The sequence below is a fragment of the Mytilus californianus genome, unplaced genomic scaffold, assembly GCF_021869535.1.
Source record: "Mytilus californianus isolate M0D057914Y unplaced genomic scaffold, xbMytCali1.0.p SCAF_35, whole genome shotgun sequence".
NCBI classification, from domain to species: domain Eukaryota; kingdom Metazoa; phylum Mollusca; class Bivalvia; order Mytilida; family Mytilidae; genus Mytilus; species Mytilus californianus.
The window spans coordinates 389,592-411,879 of record NW_026262685.1 but is presented as its reverse complement, the minus strand read 5'-3'; the positions used below and the strand labels follow the sequence as shown (position 1 = coordinate 411,879).

General features: G+C 31.5%; 1 protein-coding gene and 1 long non-coding RNA gene across 3 annotated transcripts; both read left to right on the top strand.

The window, feature by feature from the left end:
* The first annotated feature begins 503 nt into the window (after positions 1 to 503).
* LOC127736668 (solute carrier family 49 member 4 homolog) lies at positions 504 to 22,174 on the top strand. 2 transcript variants are annotated; one of them, XM_052247230.1, is made up of 13 exons: positions 504 to 615; positions 1,689 to 2,068; positions 2,302 to 2,392; positions 2,635 to 2,798; positions 13,025 to 13,082; positions 16,073 to 16,119; positions 17,489 to 17,539; positions 18,301 to 18,430; positions 18,689 to 18,797; positions 19,180 to 19,247; positions 20,144 to 20,262; positions 21,314 to 21,496; positions 21,892 to 22,174. In XM_052247230.1, exons 2-13 carry the CDS (start codon positions 1,705 to 1,707, stop codon positions 22,011 to 22,013), a joined length of 1,506 nt encoding a protein of 501 aa, XP_052103190.1. In that variant the 5' UTR covers positions 504 to 615; positions 1,689 to 1,704; the 3' UTR covers positions 22,014 to 22,174. The 2 variants fall into 2 exon arrangements, with proteins under 2 accessions (XP_052103190.1, XP_052103189.1); XM_052247229.1 differs by having other exon boundaries at positions 515 to 670.
* LOC127736670 (uncharacterized) lies at positions 6,167 to 8,370 on the top strand. Its single transcript, XR_007999102.1, has 2 exons — positions 6,167 to 6,490; positions 7,181 to 8,370. It is a non-coding gene; the product is annotated as an uncharacterized LOC127736670 (long non-coding RNA).
* Positions 22,175 to 22,288: the final 114 nt, after the last annotated feature.

The following is a 22,288-nucleotide window of genomic DNA, read 5'->3' as shown; positions in this document are numbered from 1 at the left end:
TAGGTTAGGATTAGAGTTAGGGTTAGGTTAGGGTTAGGGTTAGGGTTAGGGTTTGGTTAGGGTTAGGGTTACGGTTAACTATTCAACTAGCTACATTGTTCCGGGACTTTTCAACTAGCTACTTTTTTCCGGAACTTTTCGACTGCACTCGGAATAAAACAACTAGTTGGAAAGTTCCATCGGAACGAAATAACTAGTTGAAAAGTTCCGCCGGAACAAAGTAACTGACGGAACATAGTGGCTGTTCCATAAGCCAGATTGATAACTGAATGACGTTTTCAGTTTATTATTTTATTCTTTAAAATTCAATTTCGAGCTCAGAACTAAGATATTTTGCAGGGAGAAAATGATATTTAAATACAATCTGCTGTAGATAAAATAAAGTAAAAGAAATCAAAATTAAAGTACTTAAACATCGATCGGGAATAAATGTATGGATATTTCTATTCCGGAATATATTTACCGTTAATATTTCGTTATTTATACTATACTTTCATTATTATAAGTAGGTCAGTTATGTTTACATTTGGTAACAACTGTCACAAGGGTTATTCAATTTTATCGGTCCTGTCAGATGTCCTAAAATGAATACATAATTACTTCGGACATACAAGTGTACGTATATTTTATGTTATAATTTCACCTGGATGAACAAATCAACAAATAAAAGGTATGGCGATTTATTGTAAAGTTATTGGTGGAGTCACATGATCTGTTTGCACTGCTTTTTCACGTACTGTTAATTAACAATGCTATCTACGTTTTTCAACAGTACAACTGAGTGAGACATTGTCGATTTATCTTCGTCCAAGAATATAGTTTTCGTATTCAGATACACGTTTTATTGATCAGTAAAGGCCTTTTGGTTGAGATGACCTTATACGTTCCCCCCTTTTTCACTAAAAATTGAAACTGCTAAATAATCTTATTTTTATTAATATTTACATTTAAAAGTCACTGTACAAAGGAAATAAATTGTCAAATATAAGTAAGTTAGTAAGTAAATAAATAATAACGTTTCTTAGAGGGTAACACTGACATGACTAACACAATTAACATACAACGAATCTCCCCAAAGACCCTTTTACAACTCATTAGATAAAGCTAAATATATACAAATATAACAATGATATATCTAATGTATTAGGCCCGTTACGATAAATTTGATACATGAACATATAATTATTAAACACTTTATATGTCTAGTAGGCATTTTGTTTAATAAAAGTGACAGATAAAAAGAAATAACTCAACGGACGAGCGCAGCCAAAATGTGACTATTTATTTGTATGTGACGTTTTGCATAGAAGCAATTATTTTTAATATCAAATTAAAATTCGGAAGCGTAAACATTGTCACTGAGACATTGTCTATTTATTGTTATTTTTACCCTTGAATCTGATGGACATGTCGTCCGTTAAGGTTAATTTTGAGATTTTTAATGTTTTTATTTTGTAAATTTTTCATTCCGTAATCATTTTTTTTCAAAAAACCAAATTTTTCGATTTTGCCTCTTGCCTTGACCTGATATTGATTTGGTATGTTTGCACTTCCTCTCCTCTCAAAATAGGCATACACGATGATGTAAGGTATACGTCATTGAGATAGCAACCCAACGACACAAAAAAATAAAAGAATGTTTCACCACGACTATTTTAGCACACGTTTTTGTATTTACTTTATTAAAGCTGACAACTTTAAAGAATGGAAGCCGCTCGAGAGCCATTGCTTAAGGACGACCAAAAGACGGTTTACGATTCAATATATCCAAATCAAGCCATTGTTATCAACACTTCCGACAACATATCAGACGTTGGTGTACTGAAAGACACAGACAACAAAGTTGCACATGAAACAAAATTATACAAGAGACGATGGTATATTTTGGTTGTTTTCTCATTGATTGCATTTGCGCAAGGTGGGATATGGAATACCTGGGGCCCGATAGCAGAGGCGAGCGAGGAAGCCTTTGGTTGGACGGATGGTGACATTGCATTATTTGCCAACTGGGGACCTATTGCCTATCTCATTGCTACCTTTCCACTTGCATGGATAATTGATGTGAAAGGTAAATAAAATTAATCACTGTTTCGCATATCTAAAGATTACGTAGAATTGTATTCCTTGCATAAAATAATACATGTAAAATGTTGCAAGTCTTGTTTATAAAAACGAACCACTTGTGATAAAAAAAACTTTTTACTAATTATGCGCTTTCTTTATTTTGACCTAACGATGAATCGTGCTTTTTTAAAATTAATATTTACCCTACATCTAGCTATTGACAACTAACATTTGTAGGTCTCAGGCCCGCCTGTGTGATATCAACTTTCCTGGTAGCAGCTGGAGCGGGAGTAAGATGTATAACAGACGACCCAGAGTATATCAGCTGGTATGTATGCATGTCAAAGATATTGTAACAATTTTGATGAATTTAATTAACCAGTGCTAGTAAATATATAGATAACTTGATTACTAGCTCTTTTGCTGCTCTTTGGTTTGTACTTTAACACAGTTTCACAATTCACAAAAGTTTAACGAACATAAATGTGCTTAGTTTATAAAAAATATATTCCAGTTTAACTGTTTATCTTAGACTTATAATGAATACTCCATTTTAGTTCAATATTTTAGGACTGTTAATATTGGACAGTTATTAAATGGACTGGCAGGACCTGTTGCAATGGGAGGTCCACCTGTTTTATCAGCACTCTGGTTTCCTGCCAATGAAAGAACAACAGCCACAGCTATTAACTTAGTATTTAATAATTTAGGACTTGGAGTTTCCTTTATAATAGGTAATATTTTGATGATTTAATTAATAAGTATGAAATGCGTTAGATTATAACCAAAATGTTATAACAGCAGGGATCGTTTTTATAGACTAATGGAACGCCGATGAAGTCAAAAACACGCTGAATATGATCTGTAACTGCCTCACAGTGACGGGGAAACAATTTTAGTTGAAATCGTCTGGATGAAAAGGCGTTCTTTTATTTTTTATATTAAACACAAGGGTAGGAAAGATGTCGAAGTAAACACTGCTGCTTGTTACTAATGGACTCCCTGAACTGCTGAGTTTTAAATTGAAATATCTTTGAATATGCAATCACTTCTTGTTAAAATGAGACCTTTCAATCCAATTGAATATTTCATGTTTACACTCACCAAAACCCATTCTGACTATTCCGTACTTTTATATATGATCTACATGTTTCAAATCACGATCGACATGGGATTCTAGCTCTCGGACTGATGCAAAGCAGACATTTTTGACAATATCACTGGCTACAAATGTTCATGGTACATGATTAATTAAATAAAATGATTGATGGAAGCGGTCCAACGACAGCACGACCTTTAGTTATAGATAGTCACTGTAGTTTAAGCATGAATATATATAATGGCCTGCATGGGGACAGCCTTACAAATGTTTGGTACCATTTCAAAGAAGATATTCTTGACAAATGTGTTCGTACGATTGCATTGAAATGAAACAGGATTTTGTTGTTTGCAGTCATGCAGACATATTTTTTTATTTCATTACAAATATATTGTATTTTTTATTACAAATATATTGTATTTCGCCAATGCTTATAGAATACCGAATCTCCCACGTCATGGCTCTCGATTGTTTATCAATACTTATAACTAAAACAAAGTTTAAAAGAGGCATTATAATGGCCAATTTCGTGTGCAACGTAGTTTCACTTCGTTTCCAATTTAATCTTAGTAATACAAATCAAATCAAATCAAATATTTTATTGTCGTATAAACTTTACAGTTTGTGACCAACATGTATTAACACAATAAACATATATAAATACATATCAAACAAACACAATAAAAACAGCATCAAAATTTATAAAAACAAACAAGCTGTTAAGAGTCCCCTGCCCTCAGTTCTAATGACTTTTTCAAGAAGGATCCTAACTTATTTGTTTGTAAAGGCGTTGATGGATTTAGTAAATAATGATTTTTTTCTTCTTCATTTAAATTTTTAAAGTTATTATTTTCAGTACATATGTGTTCAAAAAAGGCATTTCTTAGTGTTTTATTATAATCACAATAGAGTAAAAAATGTTTCTCATCCTCTAGTATTTTACATTTATGACAAAATCGTTCCTCTCTTGGGATTTTAAAATATCCCCCCTTTTCAATTAAGAGGGAGTGATCACTTATTCTAAATTTAGTGATCAATCTCCTTATCTGAAAATTAGGTATATTTAGATAAGATTCTAGTTTGCAATCCTTTTTAAGTTTTTTATATAGATAAAATTTACTTTTATCATCAATGTTTTCAAATTTAGTTTCAATTAAATCTTCATATCTATTTTTCATTTTTAACTTTATATCGTTTTTTATTTTATTTACATCTTTTATGTCCTTACAATTAGAAAAAATATTATGGTCAATATTAGTCTCTTCAACAATATTTTTTGCATATGTATACCATGAATAAGTTCCAGTCAAATCTAGAGACTGTGCTAGAGAAAAAGCTTCCTTTATCAATGGATTAATATTATTATTATTATATAGTCTAGCTAAATATAAAAGGGTTTGTGTTTTAATAAAACATTCTATAGGCAATCTTCCTAATTCATCTCTTGCTCCTAAATTGGATGCATTTTTTCTTATTCCTAGAGTAGATTTACAAAATTTAAGATGCATATTTTCAATAGGGGTTTTGTCTGTAAAATCAAGTTGATTAATTTGTTTTCCTGAAGATAAGGCTCTGTTTTTGGCTCTATGAAAAGAAATATATGTATCCAAATATGTTACTTCTGAATTATAGGTCATAATTGATTTTACTAAAGAATCAAAAAGGTTATTTGCTACTTTTATAGGTAGATTATTCAATGATTTAGTATAGGATTTAATGCAAAAAATACTTTTTTTGCCTTTTTTGTCAGCTCTAAAGTACTTTGTAATAAATTTCCATTACATTTTATCAACATTCCCAAAAATGAATATTCTGATACGCTCTCTATGGCTTCATTCTCATAGTAAATATGTGATGTTTCACCATTTTGTTTGGGCTGACTGAAAATCATGGATTTTGTTTTCTTTGTATTTAAAGAGAGTTGCCATTTGTTGCAATATAATTTAACATTATTTAAACTGTTTTGAAGACCCTCTTTCTATTCTGACAGGATCAAAAGATCATCCGCAAAAAGGAGGCATCCCACCTTACTATTTATAAGCTTAAGGGGACTTGAATCATTTCCCTCAGAATTTTTTACAATATCATTTATGAAGACATTAAATAAAGTGGGGCTCAGGGTGTCTCCTTGTTTAACCCCTCTAGCAATATTAAAAAATTCTGATACATAATCTTTGTATTTCAAAGATGATTTAGTATTTAAGTATTGTTGTTTTATAACTTTGTAAAAAGACCTGCCAACTCCCATTTTGCATAATTTATAAAGCAAAGCAGTTCTCCATACTGAATCAAAAGCCTTTTTCAGATCTATAAAGCAGGCATAAATCTTTTTTTTCTCTTTATGTAGATATTTATTAATCAATGACTTCAATAAAAAGATGCTATCAGCTGTTCTGTGATTTTCTCTGAAACCAAACTGACAATCACTTAATTGTTTGTCAACAATCTTGATTAGCCTATTATTCAATATGGCATTAACAATTTTTTGTAGATTACTTATAAGAGAAATTCCTCTATAATTATTAGGGTCTAACTTGTCACCTTTTTAAAGGCAGTGCTTTAATGCCTTTCTGGTTGCCGGGTTAATACTTCCTTCCGCGATATCCAACTTATCTACGTGGGGGGTCATTAGGCTCCAAGTAGATCCGGAAATGTTGAATTCTCTCCTCTTCTTATTGCGATATAAAATGTTTTTTGTTTCATTTCATTTACATTGGGAAATAGAGAAATGATCATTGTGTTTTGTTAGTTTTAAAAACTTTTGATATATTTGTATTTTGCATTATAGGCAGTCAACCGATTGACAAACTAGAATTATCGGAATTCCGTGTGGAAAGAGCTCGGGTTAATTTCGAGTGTTATCTGCAATCTAGATGTTTATAAATCATTTCAGTCGTTGATATAATAATTAAAGGTCGACTGAACATGAATTATATTATACAATTTAAAGCGATCCGTTTATGCACGTGAACCCGTCTAACGTTATTGTTATTTCGCTGTTATATAAAGTAGCAAATTATCGTTCCTGAATAGGTGGCGCTGTGGTAGCGGATCCTGTTCCTCAACTTCCGGTTTCTGCACTGTGCAACTATTTCAGTTACATTTTTAATTAACGATGCCAAGTACTTGTTGTTGTGTACCTGGGTGTCATTTAAGAGGAGGACATGCATTTCCAAATGACTTAAAAAGAAGGAAAAGTTGGATCAACGCCATGGCCCATACGCAGATTGGACGAGAACACGATGAAATCGTGGAGTCCATCTCAATCAGCTGTTGTTTGCAAGGCACGTTTTACTGAAAAAGACTACGTGCAGGAAACTATTCATGGTAAAACTCTATTTTCTTTTTGAAATATATAGTTAAATATGTAATCGCCATGCGAATAAACCAAAGTCTGTTTACAACCGCAATTATCGTTTTAGAATAAAAAGGGGTGGTTAATTCAAGACGTCATAATTTTTTGGATTACGATTCAATGTGATCTGTTTGAGATTTTTTGGTTATTGCTACAATTATAATGATTTCTTACAAGAGGTATATCATACTGAGCATTATTTTAGCAGTAATTATGCTAATGTAGTAATGACAAGAATGCATAAGCTATGCCTCATAGACTTTCTTGAAAAATATCAATGACAACGTTAACAGGAACAAAACAATGACATGCTCTCATCTATATTAGATCATATTATAGTTATTTAGGTACAAACAATGTACCTTTGTTGCATAAGTCTCTCATTATTTGTCCTTTGGATTTACATAACATACATTGAATCAGGCAAACATAGTTTTATCCAGATTGTAATGAATAAATCTAGTTAATATTTCGCCAGGTAGTACAAAGTATACATTTACGTTTCTCGCTGCATTGAAGACCCATTGGTGGCCTTCGGCTGTTGTCTGCTCTATGGTCGGGTTGTTGTCTCTTTGACACATTCCCCATTTCCATTCTCAATTTTATTGCTAATGGAAGTTCATTTAATTATCAAAAAACTAATGTTTTATAACCTTTTTCAGGGCGCAAACCCACCATACAGAGACTTAAGTCTACTGCCATTCCCAGCCTATTTTCCTGGACCGAGCAAGAGACTGAATCGTCCGCAAAAAGAAAAATCAGGGCAGTTTCCTGAGAAAACAAAAGAACTAAATTTGATGAATATTGTAGTAGAAATCTAGAGGAAATTTTTGATTGTAAAGTTGGTTTTCCTGAAGAAGTCATTCATACTGCAGAAAGGATTTATGACTGTCCACCACCAACTGCCGAGCTAATGTTGAGCTTCACAGATGGAATTACGCAAACACCATCAATGCCTATGTTTTCAGCAGAGAATTTTTAAATGAAGACACGTGACACAGCCATGCATTTTTATACCGGTTTAGAGTTGTATACTAAATTTTTATTTGTTTTGACCGCATTTGGTCCAGCAGCACATTGTTTGAGATACATATATTTTCAAATTGATATGGTGTCAGTTGAAAATCAGTTTTTTTATGACTTTGATGAAATTGAGGCATTATACAACCAACTTTGAACTGTCTAGATTCTAGATTGGATCTAGTGTTAAGAATATTGTGTATACATGGATTGTTTTTATGTCTAAACAGTGGTGTGAGGCTAACACTTGGCCATCTAGTGGTTTAGTCAGGCATTTTTCACCATCCAACTTCAAATTAAAGTTTCCTACGATTTGGATTATTATTGACAGCACAGAATATCCCGTGATAAAACCTAAAGCTCCTAGAGCTCAGGCAACCTTTTCATCATATAAAAACAGAAACACTGAAAATTCTTGAATGTTCGACACCTGGTGGTTTAGTCAACTATGTCTCTAATGCATACATGTACATTGTATGTTGGTTGTACCAGTGACTATGAAATAGTTGAAAGATGTAGAATAGTTCAATTATGTGATCCAGGTGACAGTGTGATGGCAGACAAAGGTTTAAATGTGCAAGATTTGTCTGCTAACTTTTTTCAAAAAACAGAATTAGTTCCAAAACATTTATACGGGATAGAAAAGTCTCCAATTAACACGTGCACATAGAGCGAATTATTGGACTTGGCAAAACATACAAAATTCTAATAAATCCTATGAATGGAACTGAAACAAAACTTTCATCTGAAATAACATTTAGTTGTTTTATGTTGTGTAATTTTAGAACTTGTATTGTGCCAAAGGATGCATAAATAAAAGTGACGCAATGAATTTTGTTCTGGTATATATATATATTTACAATTACATGCACATGTAAATTGTAATGCATATAAAATAAGGAAATGTGGTATGATATTCAGTGAGTTTATCGAACTAAAGTGCATAAGAAATGGGTTTAAGCAGTTACAGGTGTTACTGTCACCATACAATCTCCAACAATGAGAAAAACTCGTACCGTGTAAAAAATTTCAGAGATCTTACAACTAAGTTTTGTTGTCTCACCTTGACTTTGGTGAATTTTTTATATCTGTTGATGTAAATATAAAAAAGAAGATGTGGTATGATTGCCAATGAGACAACTCTCCACAAGAGACCAAATGACACAGAAATTAACAGCTATAGGTCACAGTACGGCCTTCAACAATGAGCAAAGCCCATACCGCACAGTCAGCTATAAAAGGCCCCGAAATGACAATGTAAAACAATTCAAACAAGAAAACTAACAGCCTAATTTATGTACAAAAAATGAACGAATATAACAAATATGCAACACTTAAACAAACGACAACCACTGAATTACACTTTTACAGGCTCCTGACTTGGGACAGGCACATACATGTACATACAGAATGTGGCGGGCTTAAACATGTTAGCGGGATCCCAACCCTCCCCCTAACCTGGGACAGTGGTGTAACAGTACAATATAAGAACGAACTATAAAAATCAGTTGAAAGAGGCTTAACTCATCAGATGGATAAATACAAATACAAGTGGACGTGGTCGGGTAGTTGTACATCCAAACAACAAAAAGACACTAAGTACAGATCTGAGAGTACTCGCAGTTACTAACAGCTAGTTCAAAGCCACTAACAACTGATAAAAAAATCTTGCATCGAAGACTAAATTATCAATCCGTAAGCTCCCTTTAGAATTTTATAAATTTTAGATTATACATTTCTGAGTTATGGGGTTTTATTCATTAAAAAAGGGGGGATTTTCCAGTTTTTGGACAACAACTCAAAAATGCTTTAAGCGGTTCACATGAAACTTTGGTGAATTATTTATAGCTATTGATGTAATCTCCCTATTGATTTTCATAAATTTCAAATATGACATTGAGAAGAAATTGAACTTTATTTGTTTATAGTCTGGCAACAGATTTATTAAGTATTGTGCAACAGCATAGTGTATTGCACAACAGCAAGAAATCTTTAATTAAATATAAATTCAATTCATATAACCGATTTCAAGTTCTTTGACTACATTTATTCAGAAACTATAATATATCAAATATTTAATTACAATCCAAATTCAGACCTGTATCAAGCTTGAATATTGTGTCCATTTTTGCCCCAACTGTTCAGGGTTGGACCTCTGCGGGTGTATCCAGCTGCGCTCAGCGAATCAGTTTATTTCTTAATTAAGAACTCCTTTTTTCATTCATAAATTACTTTATGCTTGGAAATATAATTTTGCTTGGAGTTATAGTTTACAAAAAAAGTATTGTCATTGAAAGAGTTGACATGTTGCAATGTACATTTATTCTACATAGTTCTATGGTACCAAATCAAAAGTTTATATAAAAGAAAGAAGTCAAAGGTTTCCCATCATAGTTTAGTTACATACATTTTTTTTGTACCTGAGGTCGTTGAATATAGATCATTATATAAATAAGGAGATGTGTTATGATTGCCAATGAAACAACTATCATCCATACTTACCAGTAACAAACCACATTTGCAGAGTTGAATAAAATACAGTTGATAACATTTACTTATTACTAAAAAGAAAATGCTTAACTATTTTAAGCAGTATTTGAATATCAATTATATGGTCATTTTTATAAATTTCCTGTTACAAAACTTTGAATTTTTCGAAAAACTAAGGATTTTCTTATCCAAGGAAAAGATTACCTTAGCCGTATTTGGCACAACTTTTTGGAATTTTGGGTCCTCAATGCTCTTCAACATTGTACTTGTTTGGCTTTATTACTATTTTGATCTGAGCGTCACTGGTTAGTCTTATGTAGACGAAACACGCGTCTGGCGTATTAAATTATAATCCTGGTACCTTTGATAACTAATTTGACTATAAACATAGATAAAAAAAAGGTACAAACTGGACATAATGCACTAGTTCATAAACAAGTGAGAACAATCGCCTTCATATAGTGCTCAGAATATGACATTCATAAAACTTGTTCAATATCATTAGAGAACTCTAAATCTTAAATACTGAAAGCCACCTCTGATAAGTACACTGTACTATGCAAGATAATGATATAACTGGACTAAAAATACACACAACCTGTAATTAACTGCCTTTACAGCGCTTTCGCGCTTTGATTTATGTAAAGGGATCATGAAAGATAATTTCCATGAATCTGGATAATTACTTGTCTTTAAAATCAAATTAAAAACTTTTACAATAGAATTAATTATCACAGGTTGTGAATGTTTGAGTATTTCATTAACAATTCTATCTGGACCTGCTGATTTGTTAACTTTAAGGTTTGAAATGACCAGTTTTACCTCAGCAAATGTAATTGGTGCATCAGTTTCCATATTCAATTCAATATTATCCTCTAGAATGTTTAATTCACGTTCCAGTTTATTTACAAAGGGTTTATCATATGATGCCGGTGTACCCTGATCCTGAAAATGTTTTATGATTTTATTTTCATGCATTAAAATTTCAGGAATATCTCCTTCAATATTTGGTTTCTTTTTTATTGCCTTTAGAACATTCCAATATTCTTTTGGATTATTTTTAAAATTATCTGAAAGTGATTTATAAAGTTTTTGGTGATATTCAAATTTTTTCTGTTTAATCATTTTTTTTTTAGTTTTTTACATAATTCAAAATATTGAGGTTTTAATACAAAGTGTAAAGAAATGAAAAAAATGGAAGTTTTTAGTGCTATACTTGGCTCAGCGTTGAAGAAAATTTCTAAATGTTTTTGTTAAGTTTTGTATCAATTTGGAACATCTTCCAGAACCAAAATGAATAATTTGGAAATTTGATGTACAGAAGCGCCCAGTATGATAGGTGACGCCTAAGTAATGTTTTTTTTAGAAGTGTGAGGGTCTGGATGGGGGTCATTCATTTCTGTATTCTTTAATTTTTTAGACAATTTTTCTATTATGTATACTTTTTGCCCATTATTTTCTATTCTTTATATTTTAGCACCTCATTATTCTCTATTCTTTATTTTTTTGGTCCATTTTTCTCTATTCTTTATATTTTTTACCCATTATTCTCTATTCTATAAACCCCCATTCACACCCTGAAGTATGCATTTGCGTTTTAGACGTACAAGAGCCAACACCTTTAGGCTCTGTTGGATTTATATATATATACACAGTCACATTTCAAACAGCTTTGACGCGCAATAAAAGCTGATTCAATCCACATCTTTGCCTGTAACAAGTATTTAATAATACATCTCCAATGTTAATCATTAGAAGAGATTTTGATGTTTCGAATTTACCTTTAGTAATTTTTCTTTGTACATTTGCTCTTTCCCTATCTATTTAATGTATCTGCATATTCGATCGATATAATTTCTTTTCTATTGCCCATTTTATTTTTTTTTTGATAAATATTACTAAAAATGTGCCAAATTTGTTTAGCTTCTTTACTTTATGTAACAGGTCACAAATACCCTGCTATGTTGTCATAATCTCAAGGTACTTACAAGAATCAATGGCATTGCGAAGTTTAAGATTGAAAGAAATTCAAAAGGAAAGTTCCTACCACAGGCTTGTTTTTTCTTTATATTCAATTTATTACAACACATGTACGTGCATTTGGAATATCGAGAAAAAAATAGTAGTATAATTGACAAAGTTAATTATACCCCACGCAACGAGTTGCGGAGGGTATAATGTTTTTGACCCGTCCGTCCGTCCGTCAATCTGTCCGTCTGTCCGTCCGTCTGTCTGTCCGTCCGTCAGTCCGTCAGTCCTATTTCTTGTCATCGCAACTCCTCTCAAACCACACAACAGAATTTCATTAAACCTTTTCAGATAATAAGGACATACAACGTAGATGTGCATATCGACAGGAAATTACGATTCAATTTTTTTTCCAGGAGTTACGCCCCTTTGAACTTATTTGCCCAATATACTACTGCAACTTTTTGTCATCGCAACTCCTCTCAAACCACACAGTAGAATTTCATGAAACCTTTTCAAATAATAAGGACATACTACGTAGATGTGCATATCGACAGGAAATTACGATTCAATTTTTTTTCCAGGAGTTACGCCCCTTTGAACTTATTTGCCCAATATACTACTGCAACCTTTTGTCATCGCAACTCCTCTCAAACCACACAACAGAATTTCATGAAACCTTTTCAGATAATAAGGACATACTACGTAGATGTGCATATCGACAGGAAATTACGATTCAATTTTTTTTCCAGGAGTTACGCCCCTTTGAACTTATTTGCCCAATATACTACTGCAACCTTTTGTCATCGCAACTCCTCTCAAACCACACAACAGAATTTCATGAAACTGTGTAGATAATAAGGACATACTATGTAGATGTGCATATTGACAGGAAATTATGATTCAATTTTTTTTTCTGATACAATTTTTTTTTCTTTCACTTATTTTATTTCTCCAATGACAATGTGGGGACGTGGGGTATGTGAGCGCACTCACCAAGGTTCTTTAATGAAGTATCTTACTTACAGGTCCCTATTTTGTTCCTGACAAACCTGATAAAAGCAATACAACAACCTATAATACCAGGTATGTATTCAAGTTAAGATTAAAGACGAACACATTTAGAATATACTTGTATAAAATTTGTTCGCTTTTTCTACTTACTCATCTTAAGTATTCTTTCAAATTTGTAACCTGCTATCTTTGGTATTCAAACTTGTTCGACTTGTTAAGTTCACTGTTTTTGTGTTCAGCCATATTTAGGTTTGTATCCTTTCTATCTGTAGTATTCAGTGCTGTTTCAATTTGTGAGTTGTAGTTTGACTTTTTAATCCAGTACAGCTTTCTTTCTATGTAGTATTGTTTATGCAATTATAGTAATTGTTTTGAATTTAAAGTATTTAATTACTCATCAAATCAAATATGCTTGAAATGTTTCTAAACATGTTTATGATTTAACAAGTTGCTGGTCAAGGTCAGATCATGACATTTTTTGTTTGGTGCTGTCATCTTTTTACCATATTACAGTAAAATCTTTATTTCAAAACAGGGGTTTATATATATATTATATTCTTTATTTCAAAAGCAATACAGCTTATAGCTAACAGAACAGTATATATTGTAATACAATTTAGTAATTCATTAATACAATTTATACAATTTAACACAATCTTGGATCATGATATTAATTAAAACATTTAATACAATTTTGGAGCATGATATTAATTAATACAACTTAATACAATTGGAGCATGGTATTAACTAATATAATTCATACAATTTTGTAGCATGACAGTAACTAATATCATTCATACAATTTTGGAGCATGGTTTTCACAATTTAGAGTTACAAATTCTTTCAACAATGTATAAATAGTTTCCAATATTAAAGTACTTTTATATCATTTAAAACAGTTGTATATAAAATATTTAGGTTTTTCTGTTATATTTAAATGACTTCCAGTTTCAATTTAAAAAAAGAGGCGAAAAATATCAAGGGGATTTAAAACTCATGTAAAAGAGAAATGGACAACACAATGGCAAAAGAAAAACACAAAAAAAACCCCGACAAAAAGACAAACAACAGTCTACAAAACACTATATACCAAAGTCTGAGCAACTTCAAAAACACCCGAAAGTTAATGTCATGTGCTCCCGGAAGATGAAGCAAATCCTGCTCCACATGTGACACATGCTGTCTTGATCATGATAAGTACAAATTCGGTGATATCTCGTTCTGTGATGTCACAATCAAGTTATATATAAAAATAAGAAGATGTGGTATAATTGCCAATGAGACAACACTCCACCAGAGACCAAACGACATAGAAGTTAACAACTATAGGTCACCATACGGCCTTCAACAATGAGCAAAACTCTTACCGCATAATCAGCTATAAAAACAATTCAAAAGAGAAAACTAACGTCCTGATTTATGTACAAATAAATAAATGAAAAACAAATATGATATACAGCAACAAACGACAACCACTAAATTACAGGCTCCTGACTTTGGACAGGGACATACAGAATGTGGCGGGGTTAAACATTTTTGCGGGCGCCCAACCCTCCCCAAACCTGGTACAGTAGTGAACCAGCACAACCTATGAACAAGCTATAAAAGTCATTTGCATGTAAACGTTCTTTTCTTATTAAATGTTGATATATAAAATTAACAGGTCTACAGAGATAAATAAAATAATCACTTGATTAATTTTGTGCGTCCGAATTAAGCGGTTTTCTGGATTTATACCTTCACCAAGAACGCTCAAACTTAAACATTTAAAAGCCAGGAATGCGTTAATACGCTGAAACTTTGGGAGCTTTATGACCAAAAAGGACCTAAACAGAATAGCCAAATCCATCAAGGATCATTTTACAATACCTTTGTAAATGCAGTGGGACTCCTCCTAATTCAAAATACACCTTGTAATTTTTAGTTCTCATTCTAACTTTTCAAATTCTCTTTAAAAATATAAAAAAAAGAGTTTGGATATTGATTACTTAATTATACTCCTACACTTCACTACCATATTTATTATTTAATCAAGTTATTAAGATTTTGTTTCGCCATTTTGTATGGCACATGTGCTCCATGTACACACAACAAATTTTCGAAAGTGTGAAATTGAAAAGAAAAATATCCTTAATAAAAAACAATTTGCAGACAAAAGGTTATTAAATCCGTATTGTTTTTTCCCTTTACAGAAATTTTGAATAAGGGTATGACTGTTTCATTTTTGTTTCAATTTATCTACCGGTTACAAGTTACAAAGAGCACAACAACACTAATAGTAAAAGGTCTAAGTTAAGTCGCTTGTAAAGCTAGCATCCCTTTTAGCAACTAAATAGTGGCAACGGTAGTTTACTGATGTTCCAACCTCGTCAATCCGTTTTTATTATATAAACATTGGGGTAAAATTTTAGGGAATTGCATGGCATAAAGAGAAAGCCTCGACAGGGTAGCCATTTTTCTCCTGCAATAAATGCTCGTTGTAAGAATCTATATTCGGTCAAAATGTCAAAACTTTGAGGAATGGAAATTAGTGAAAAATTGGAAAATCATACAATTTAAAAACTGTAACTTAAATCGCCTATTCGGTAAATGCAGTAATTTATTTATTTGCATTGGACATATTTTCTAAAGAGATAGTCCAAATTCATCATCACAATAAATGTTTATCAAGAAGACACAGTCACTGTTAAACACCATGTGCAGAATAGATTTTTCACAAGTAATTGTTTTAGGTGGAAACATTTTCGACTCGCACCTATCTTTGACAGTAGTGTTCTTTTATTGATGCAAAGAAATGGAATATTGTTTTTTGTTGGTTGTAAATATTCTTTTTGGTTGATTGATTTATAACTTTATTTTATTTAATATATTTTCATTTTATTATATACACTTAAATACATTTACATACAGTGCTTTGTGTTCTATAGTCAACTTTTCAGTGGGTTGGCTTACAGTATAATATATCGGTTAGTACTGAAGTGAACTTGCTTTGGCACATTGATGTATCTCAATACACTATTATCTGTCTTTGTTAATAGCTATAATCGTTTCTTCCATTATAGTACTGCTGATAACCAAAGTATATGGTACAACATTAGTCAGTTCAACGGTAGGTATGAAATAAAACATGGGGTACAACCCAGGTAACATAATTGGGAATCATAGATGTTAATCGAAAAAAAATTAAAAAATCGAAAGATAATATCTTTCACATTTCCTAAACGTGTTTAATGCGTGTCAAGTTACATTCGGTGTAACATAATTTTTGAAATGGGGATACTGCCTCTAATTAGTTTCTTTAATAAACAAATACTACTATCACTGTCCTACCAAGAGATTTATTTTCTTATTGGTATGAAACATTTTGTATCAATTTATATGTGATACATGAAATTTAGTAGATATTTTAATTGCACGTGAAGTCGATAGTTGGTGTAATTTTTTACATTTAAACGCGTTTTCTTCGTTCTGAACAAATATCCTTGTTATTTTTCAAGACCTCCGGTAAGTTTGCTCTAAATGACATTCCTTGGCATGATATTTGCTGAAATGCTATAATTTTGTTTCCTTTTTTTACCTCTGAGATCTCTGAGGAGACGCTGGTCCATTTGGTACATTTAATCAAAAGCGATTCATTTTAAGGAATTAAAACATGCTTTATATGTTCACACAATTCAGTGACTTGCCAAATTTCCATTCAACAAAAAAAATAACAAACCGATGAGGGAACTAAATGGAAAAGATAATATTGTGATTCTCTGAAAAAATAAAATTAATACTTTTAATAAATGTTATGCGTCTGAAAAAAAAATATATTTACAAAAATATCAAACTCCTAGGTAAATTTAAAAAGGGACTTTCCATTAAACCTGATAAAATCAAACACTCAGTCTCGACTATATCAACTAACGGAACAAATGAAAAGCAACTGTCTAACCTGGATTTACCTTCATCAGGAACACTCATAGCCAAATATTTGAAAACCCAGGAATTAATAGGTACCCAAACACGTGAAGAGCTATATGACAAAAGAAAACGGTAAAATAATAACAAAATCCCTCTAAGATAAACTTTGCATCAGTTGGAACCTTAGTTTCTCAATAATTTCAAAATTTATAAACAGAAAATTCAAGAAACAAATAGTCCACTAACAGCTGTCTCAACCCAGTGCTATAAAAAGTGAAAATAATACTTCATTTTTTCATGAACCGAAGTGCTTTTCGGTACTAATGTTCACCAGGAACTTTAAAAGTCAAATATTTGAAAGCCAGTGCTGATAAAGTACCACATCACGTGGAAATCAATTCAAATTTGTGAAAATAATAGTACCGGAAAATGTTCAGCAATAGTGGCGATTATAAAGCTAAGCAGTTATAATATATATTTTATAAAATGCAGTTTTAGAAATATGTTGCTTTGTTTATGTCGTTGGTGTTTTGCTGCATTTATGTTCAATTCGAATTAATTTATTTATATAGAAACAAGAATTCATAAAGAGAGAGCGGAAATTATGAAACTTATGTATTGGGGTAAGTATTGACACGGAACTATCTTAAGACAGGAACATGTTAAGAAAATACGTATCTTTTGACATGATAAAAATATTATCTCTTGAACAGTAATACAGTTTGTTATTTGAATATGATACAGAGTGACCAAAGTGTTTGTAGTTTCTTATTTCCGTTATGTTTTGGAACTCCACATGTTTTGATTGAAGCCACTGAGTAAGTAAGATATAGTATAACATAACAAGTTAGGAACTAATCTTTTTGTTTCATCTGTATTCCAGTGAAAACGATTCAGAGAAGTGCAATTTATTGAAATTTGATTTTTTTGCATTTCTGTTGTGTTTTACCCAACGAAGGTCAACACCAGTGACTCGCTTTATAATAACATAGGATTCAAAGAATAGCTTTAGTAGTATTGGCTAATGGAATTGTAGTTGCGGAAGAACCATGCAAAAATTTCATTTTAAACTCTTATTTTTATGAATAAAATTATATAAAGACATCGCATATCAACATCTCGTGTTTAAAAGATATGATAAGAAATAAAGGCAACAGTAGTATACCGCTGTTCAATAGTCAATAGCTCCATAAAGAGGCGGGAGATGCATGCATAGCAGGAGACGCTTCATCCTGGCCACGCACGCAGCGTCGCTCCTTTTTGAGTTCATGCGATTCCGTCACCTTTTGGTTTACCTTGATTTATATCTTCTAAATGGATATATTAGATGTTACTAACGGTACAATACTGTTGCCTCTAATTTACTTTATATATTTTTTCACAGAATGTGGTTTAGCAGTATTAGTCTTTCTGTTAGTGTTGGTATACTTTCCCAACAAACCAAAACTTCCGCCCTCTTTATCAGCTTCAGCTGAAAGAGTAGACTTTAAAAGTGGAATCAAACAATTATTCAGGTAAGATGGAAAACGCATCGGGAATTAATTTATGGTTTGCAAACTTAAAGAAATGGTTAATTTTTTCTCAAAGATTTCAGTGAATTTACGTATAAAATTTTCATCCAATCCAATAAGGTGAAATGTAGAATCTATTAATTAATTCAAAAAGTTTCCGATTTTTGTTCTCAACAACTTTATAAATAAATATTTTATTTGTGTATTGATTGTCACAGTAAACATGCACTCATGTACAAACCTAACTATTTCACTGTGTAGAAATGGCAAGTTTTGGTTGATAGGACTGACATACGGAGTGTCGTTAGGTGTCTATGGTTGTTGGCAAAGTGTTCTAGATGTAATCCTCAAACCTCATAATATATCAGAGGTAAGTTGTTCTCAGACTAATAAAACTAATTAAATGATAAATTTTAATGTTTAGGTATCTCATAATAATTATTGGTTTACACATTACAAATCATTATATCAATAGTAGTATTCATAATCAAATGGATGAGTAAAAACAATAAAAAGAAATAGAAATGAATAATATGCAATCAACTACAAATGTATAACAAATTCATACAAATACAAGTAACTTTAAAGCCTTCTAACGTTAAAGGTGGCATTTACTCATTATTTAAATAAATCATCATATAATAGATGGTGGAGTTAGGCACTGTTGAGACTTAAAGAATTAATTTAATTAGTTGGACACTCCAAGTGCTTTTTATTCACTGGAAAGCGAAATCAAACTTATTTTGTTGCAGGAACAAGCTGGTTGGTTAGGATTTTATTCTTTATTAGCAGGATGCATTGTAACGTTAGCTATCGCAAGGTAGGTTCAATACTGATTTCCTGGATCAATTACTGAATTCCTTATTCAAAAATAGATAATTGTAAATAGAAAAAATATAATTGTTCAATCGCTTGTGTTTGTACGAAAATGTTCCAAAATATCAGCTCCTCTGCATACTGTATTGTGAGGTTTATAATAATACTATAAGTCATTAATTCGAGTGCTCATTCGGCAAAAAGGTTCATACTGTAACCGACGACTGATAGTTTACATTATATTATTCAGAAAACGTGTTGATTGATCTCAGAATGAGCTGTATGCTTTGCATGTTACATGAGTTTAGAAATGCATGTCAAATACAATAATACAGTTGGTAAATTCATTACTTATTAGTAATTGAACTTTGATATGCATACAAATATGTCGTCAGATTCTATTATTTCAGTATCATGTATGAAGGAACAGTTTATTGGTTCCTTTTGTATACTTGGAAGAATATATCAATTGAATTCAAACGGAAAATGTGGGATGTAAATTTTAGTTATAGATAAGATCACAGTAATTAGTTATAAATTCATTCTTTTACTAGTTACTATGCAAAATCGAAACTCATATTAATACAAATAAACAAGGAATGATTGGCTTCCAATAAAATTCCAACTATTCAAAGAAACACTTGTCCCACGTGATGTCTATAGGAAATTGAAAAAAAGAAAGTTTCATGAAAATTTGCGTATTTCAAATAGAATACACGTGATTTTCAACGATTATCAAGCATCAATCATTAGCCATTTTGTTGTGAAAGGCGATTTGATCGAATCAGACAGGGTGTCAACACATTTGTTTTGTTCACTTTATATTTGACAAGATATTACTTAATTTGTCTAGTAACAGAACGACTGTTTTTTCTATATTCGTGTTTCATCTTTGAACAGATTTGCTGATGTATTTTCAAAACACATGAGATTGTTTTTACTGTTTCTATATGTTGGTGCTGCTGGGTCTTTAGTATGGTTTACATTTCTTATACAGGGAACCATTCCTAATTCTCAAAGTAAGTACTTTTTTAAAGAAACCTTAAACGTTTATTTAAATAAGAAAATTGCAAATTATACGTTCTTAGTTAACAATACATTTTAATAATCTTTGTTGTAAGAAGTCGAGAGAGTTTGTGGTATTTATTTTACTTAAAGTAATCAGCTGATTTGCATATTTTTGCAAAAATGTTTATAAACTAAAATTTCAAAAAAAACCATAAAAATTTGTTTTTTAATAGCTTACAATACCTGTAACAAGTATAATAAGTAACCAGTTTCAAAAATTATTGTATGTCAAACAATGAATACTAAAATTCACCATGATTACAAACTGTTTAATTCAGTAAGAAATAATACGAAGGCCTTTAACATACTTACTCATTTGTCTGCGATGGAATCACTGCTTTTTAGCAATGGCAAAAGATAACTAAAGTGAGAGTACATTAAAACAATATTAAGATACAGAAAATTAACTTGTTGTATTTATCCGGAATTCTTATGCAAAATCTGATGTAGAGTCAACATTGATTAAGGGTGATATAGATCTGGACATGTGGTAAATATGTTACAGTGAATTTGTAAAATCAGGGATTTTGTGAAATCCTTGAAATTTCAGGGTTTTTTTATAATCACTGAACTGATTAGAGATTTTATAAATTCACTGAAATAATTAATATTATTTATACACATAATGTTGTTGAAAACCATATATAGACGACTGCGTGAAATATCTGTTTTTGTTGGTGGCAGTTTGATTGACATTCATTCAGCATGTCTGCTCAAGACTTATCGGTGACGCTCGAATAAAAAAATTTGGAAGTCCAAAAGTTGAATTGACACTAGTGACGTGGTGATGAAATGAAAAAAAATAATATTGTAACAATATGGAATGTTAAGAGGTTCTATCAGTTTAGGATTGCACAGTCGCCAGAACCGTTTGTAGTATCTACGCCATGAATACAACTATATGTCAGGAGGTCAGTGAAGCGTGAAACTTAAAATCTAAAAAAAACAACGTTTTATTAAAATTATTCTTAATTTTTTAAAATATTCAATTTCCAATTTCAGTTCAACTTTATGCCTCCATAATAATATTCTGTATGATGCTTGGTTCCACCTCTCCATTATACTTTGAGATGGCTTGTGAAGCGAGTTACCCTGTGGCAGAAGGAGTCACAAACTTAGTACTAACGTTACTTAACAACATTGGTGGTCTAGTGTTCCTTATAGTACTTATGGTTCCTAATATTGGTAAGCCATTTATATATTGATCAAGGAAAAGTATGACTCATTGAATTTCAATGTTAACTTCTTAAATAGACAAATAGAAGTATAAAACATTCCAGGACAACCATTAAAACCATCACTAAGAATAAATTTGTGAAGACTAGAGGAAACCCAGTAGATTTAATATACATGAAAGCAGTTTGTTAATCAGTAATTACAATCATATTGATAATATTGTTTTTGTTAAAGGTCACAAATGTCTCAAATCAGACTTAAAATAATCCTGGTTAATTTCGTCACATGACTTGACGTTTTCAGCGATGGCTTACATCACATTTAGTTCCTTTAAATCAATTTACGTATTTGTGTTTTGCAAATATGAGTATTATATTTACAATGAAACTTCTTTTTAACTTTAGGTTCATCATGGGAAAATTGGTGTCTGATAGGAGCTATTGCATCTTGTATACCAGTCCTTGCGTTCCTTAAGGAACGTTATAATAGACTTGAAATCGATGAAACTGAGATTAAAGTGGATTAGGATATTTATTTTATTAATTTGTCTCAATTCCTAAAGTTGTGATTTTATTTCAAACTTAATGCTGTTTATTTTTATTTCGATTTTTGAATGGTTTATCATGTAATATATTTATTGTTTTATTATTAATTAAAATATGTAGAATAAATGATAAGGTTGCAAATTTGTTATTTTGATGATTTTCGGTCTTTTTTTTTTGACAAAACACTCTGTTTTGCGATACGCTTAGTCAAAATTTGATATCTAACTCGTAAGGTTAAAATAAAAAGAAATATTCC

Bases quoted from the DNA above. Each gene is read 5' to 3' on its own strand.
- LOC127736668 (XM_052247230.1), top strand. From the start codon at position 1,705: ATGGAAGCCGCTCGAGAGCCATTGCTTAAGGACGACCAAAAGACGGTT. The intron at 13,083-16,072 runs GTATGTATTCAA...CTTCCATTATAG, and splicing joins ACAACAACCTATAATACCAG to TACTGCTGATAACCAAAGTA. The intron at 18,431-18,688 runs GTAAGATGGAAA...TTCACTGTGTAG, and splicing joins GGAATCAAACAATTATTCAG to AAATGGCAAGTTTTGGTTGA.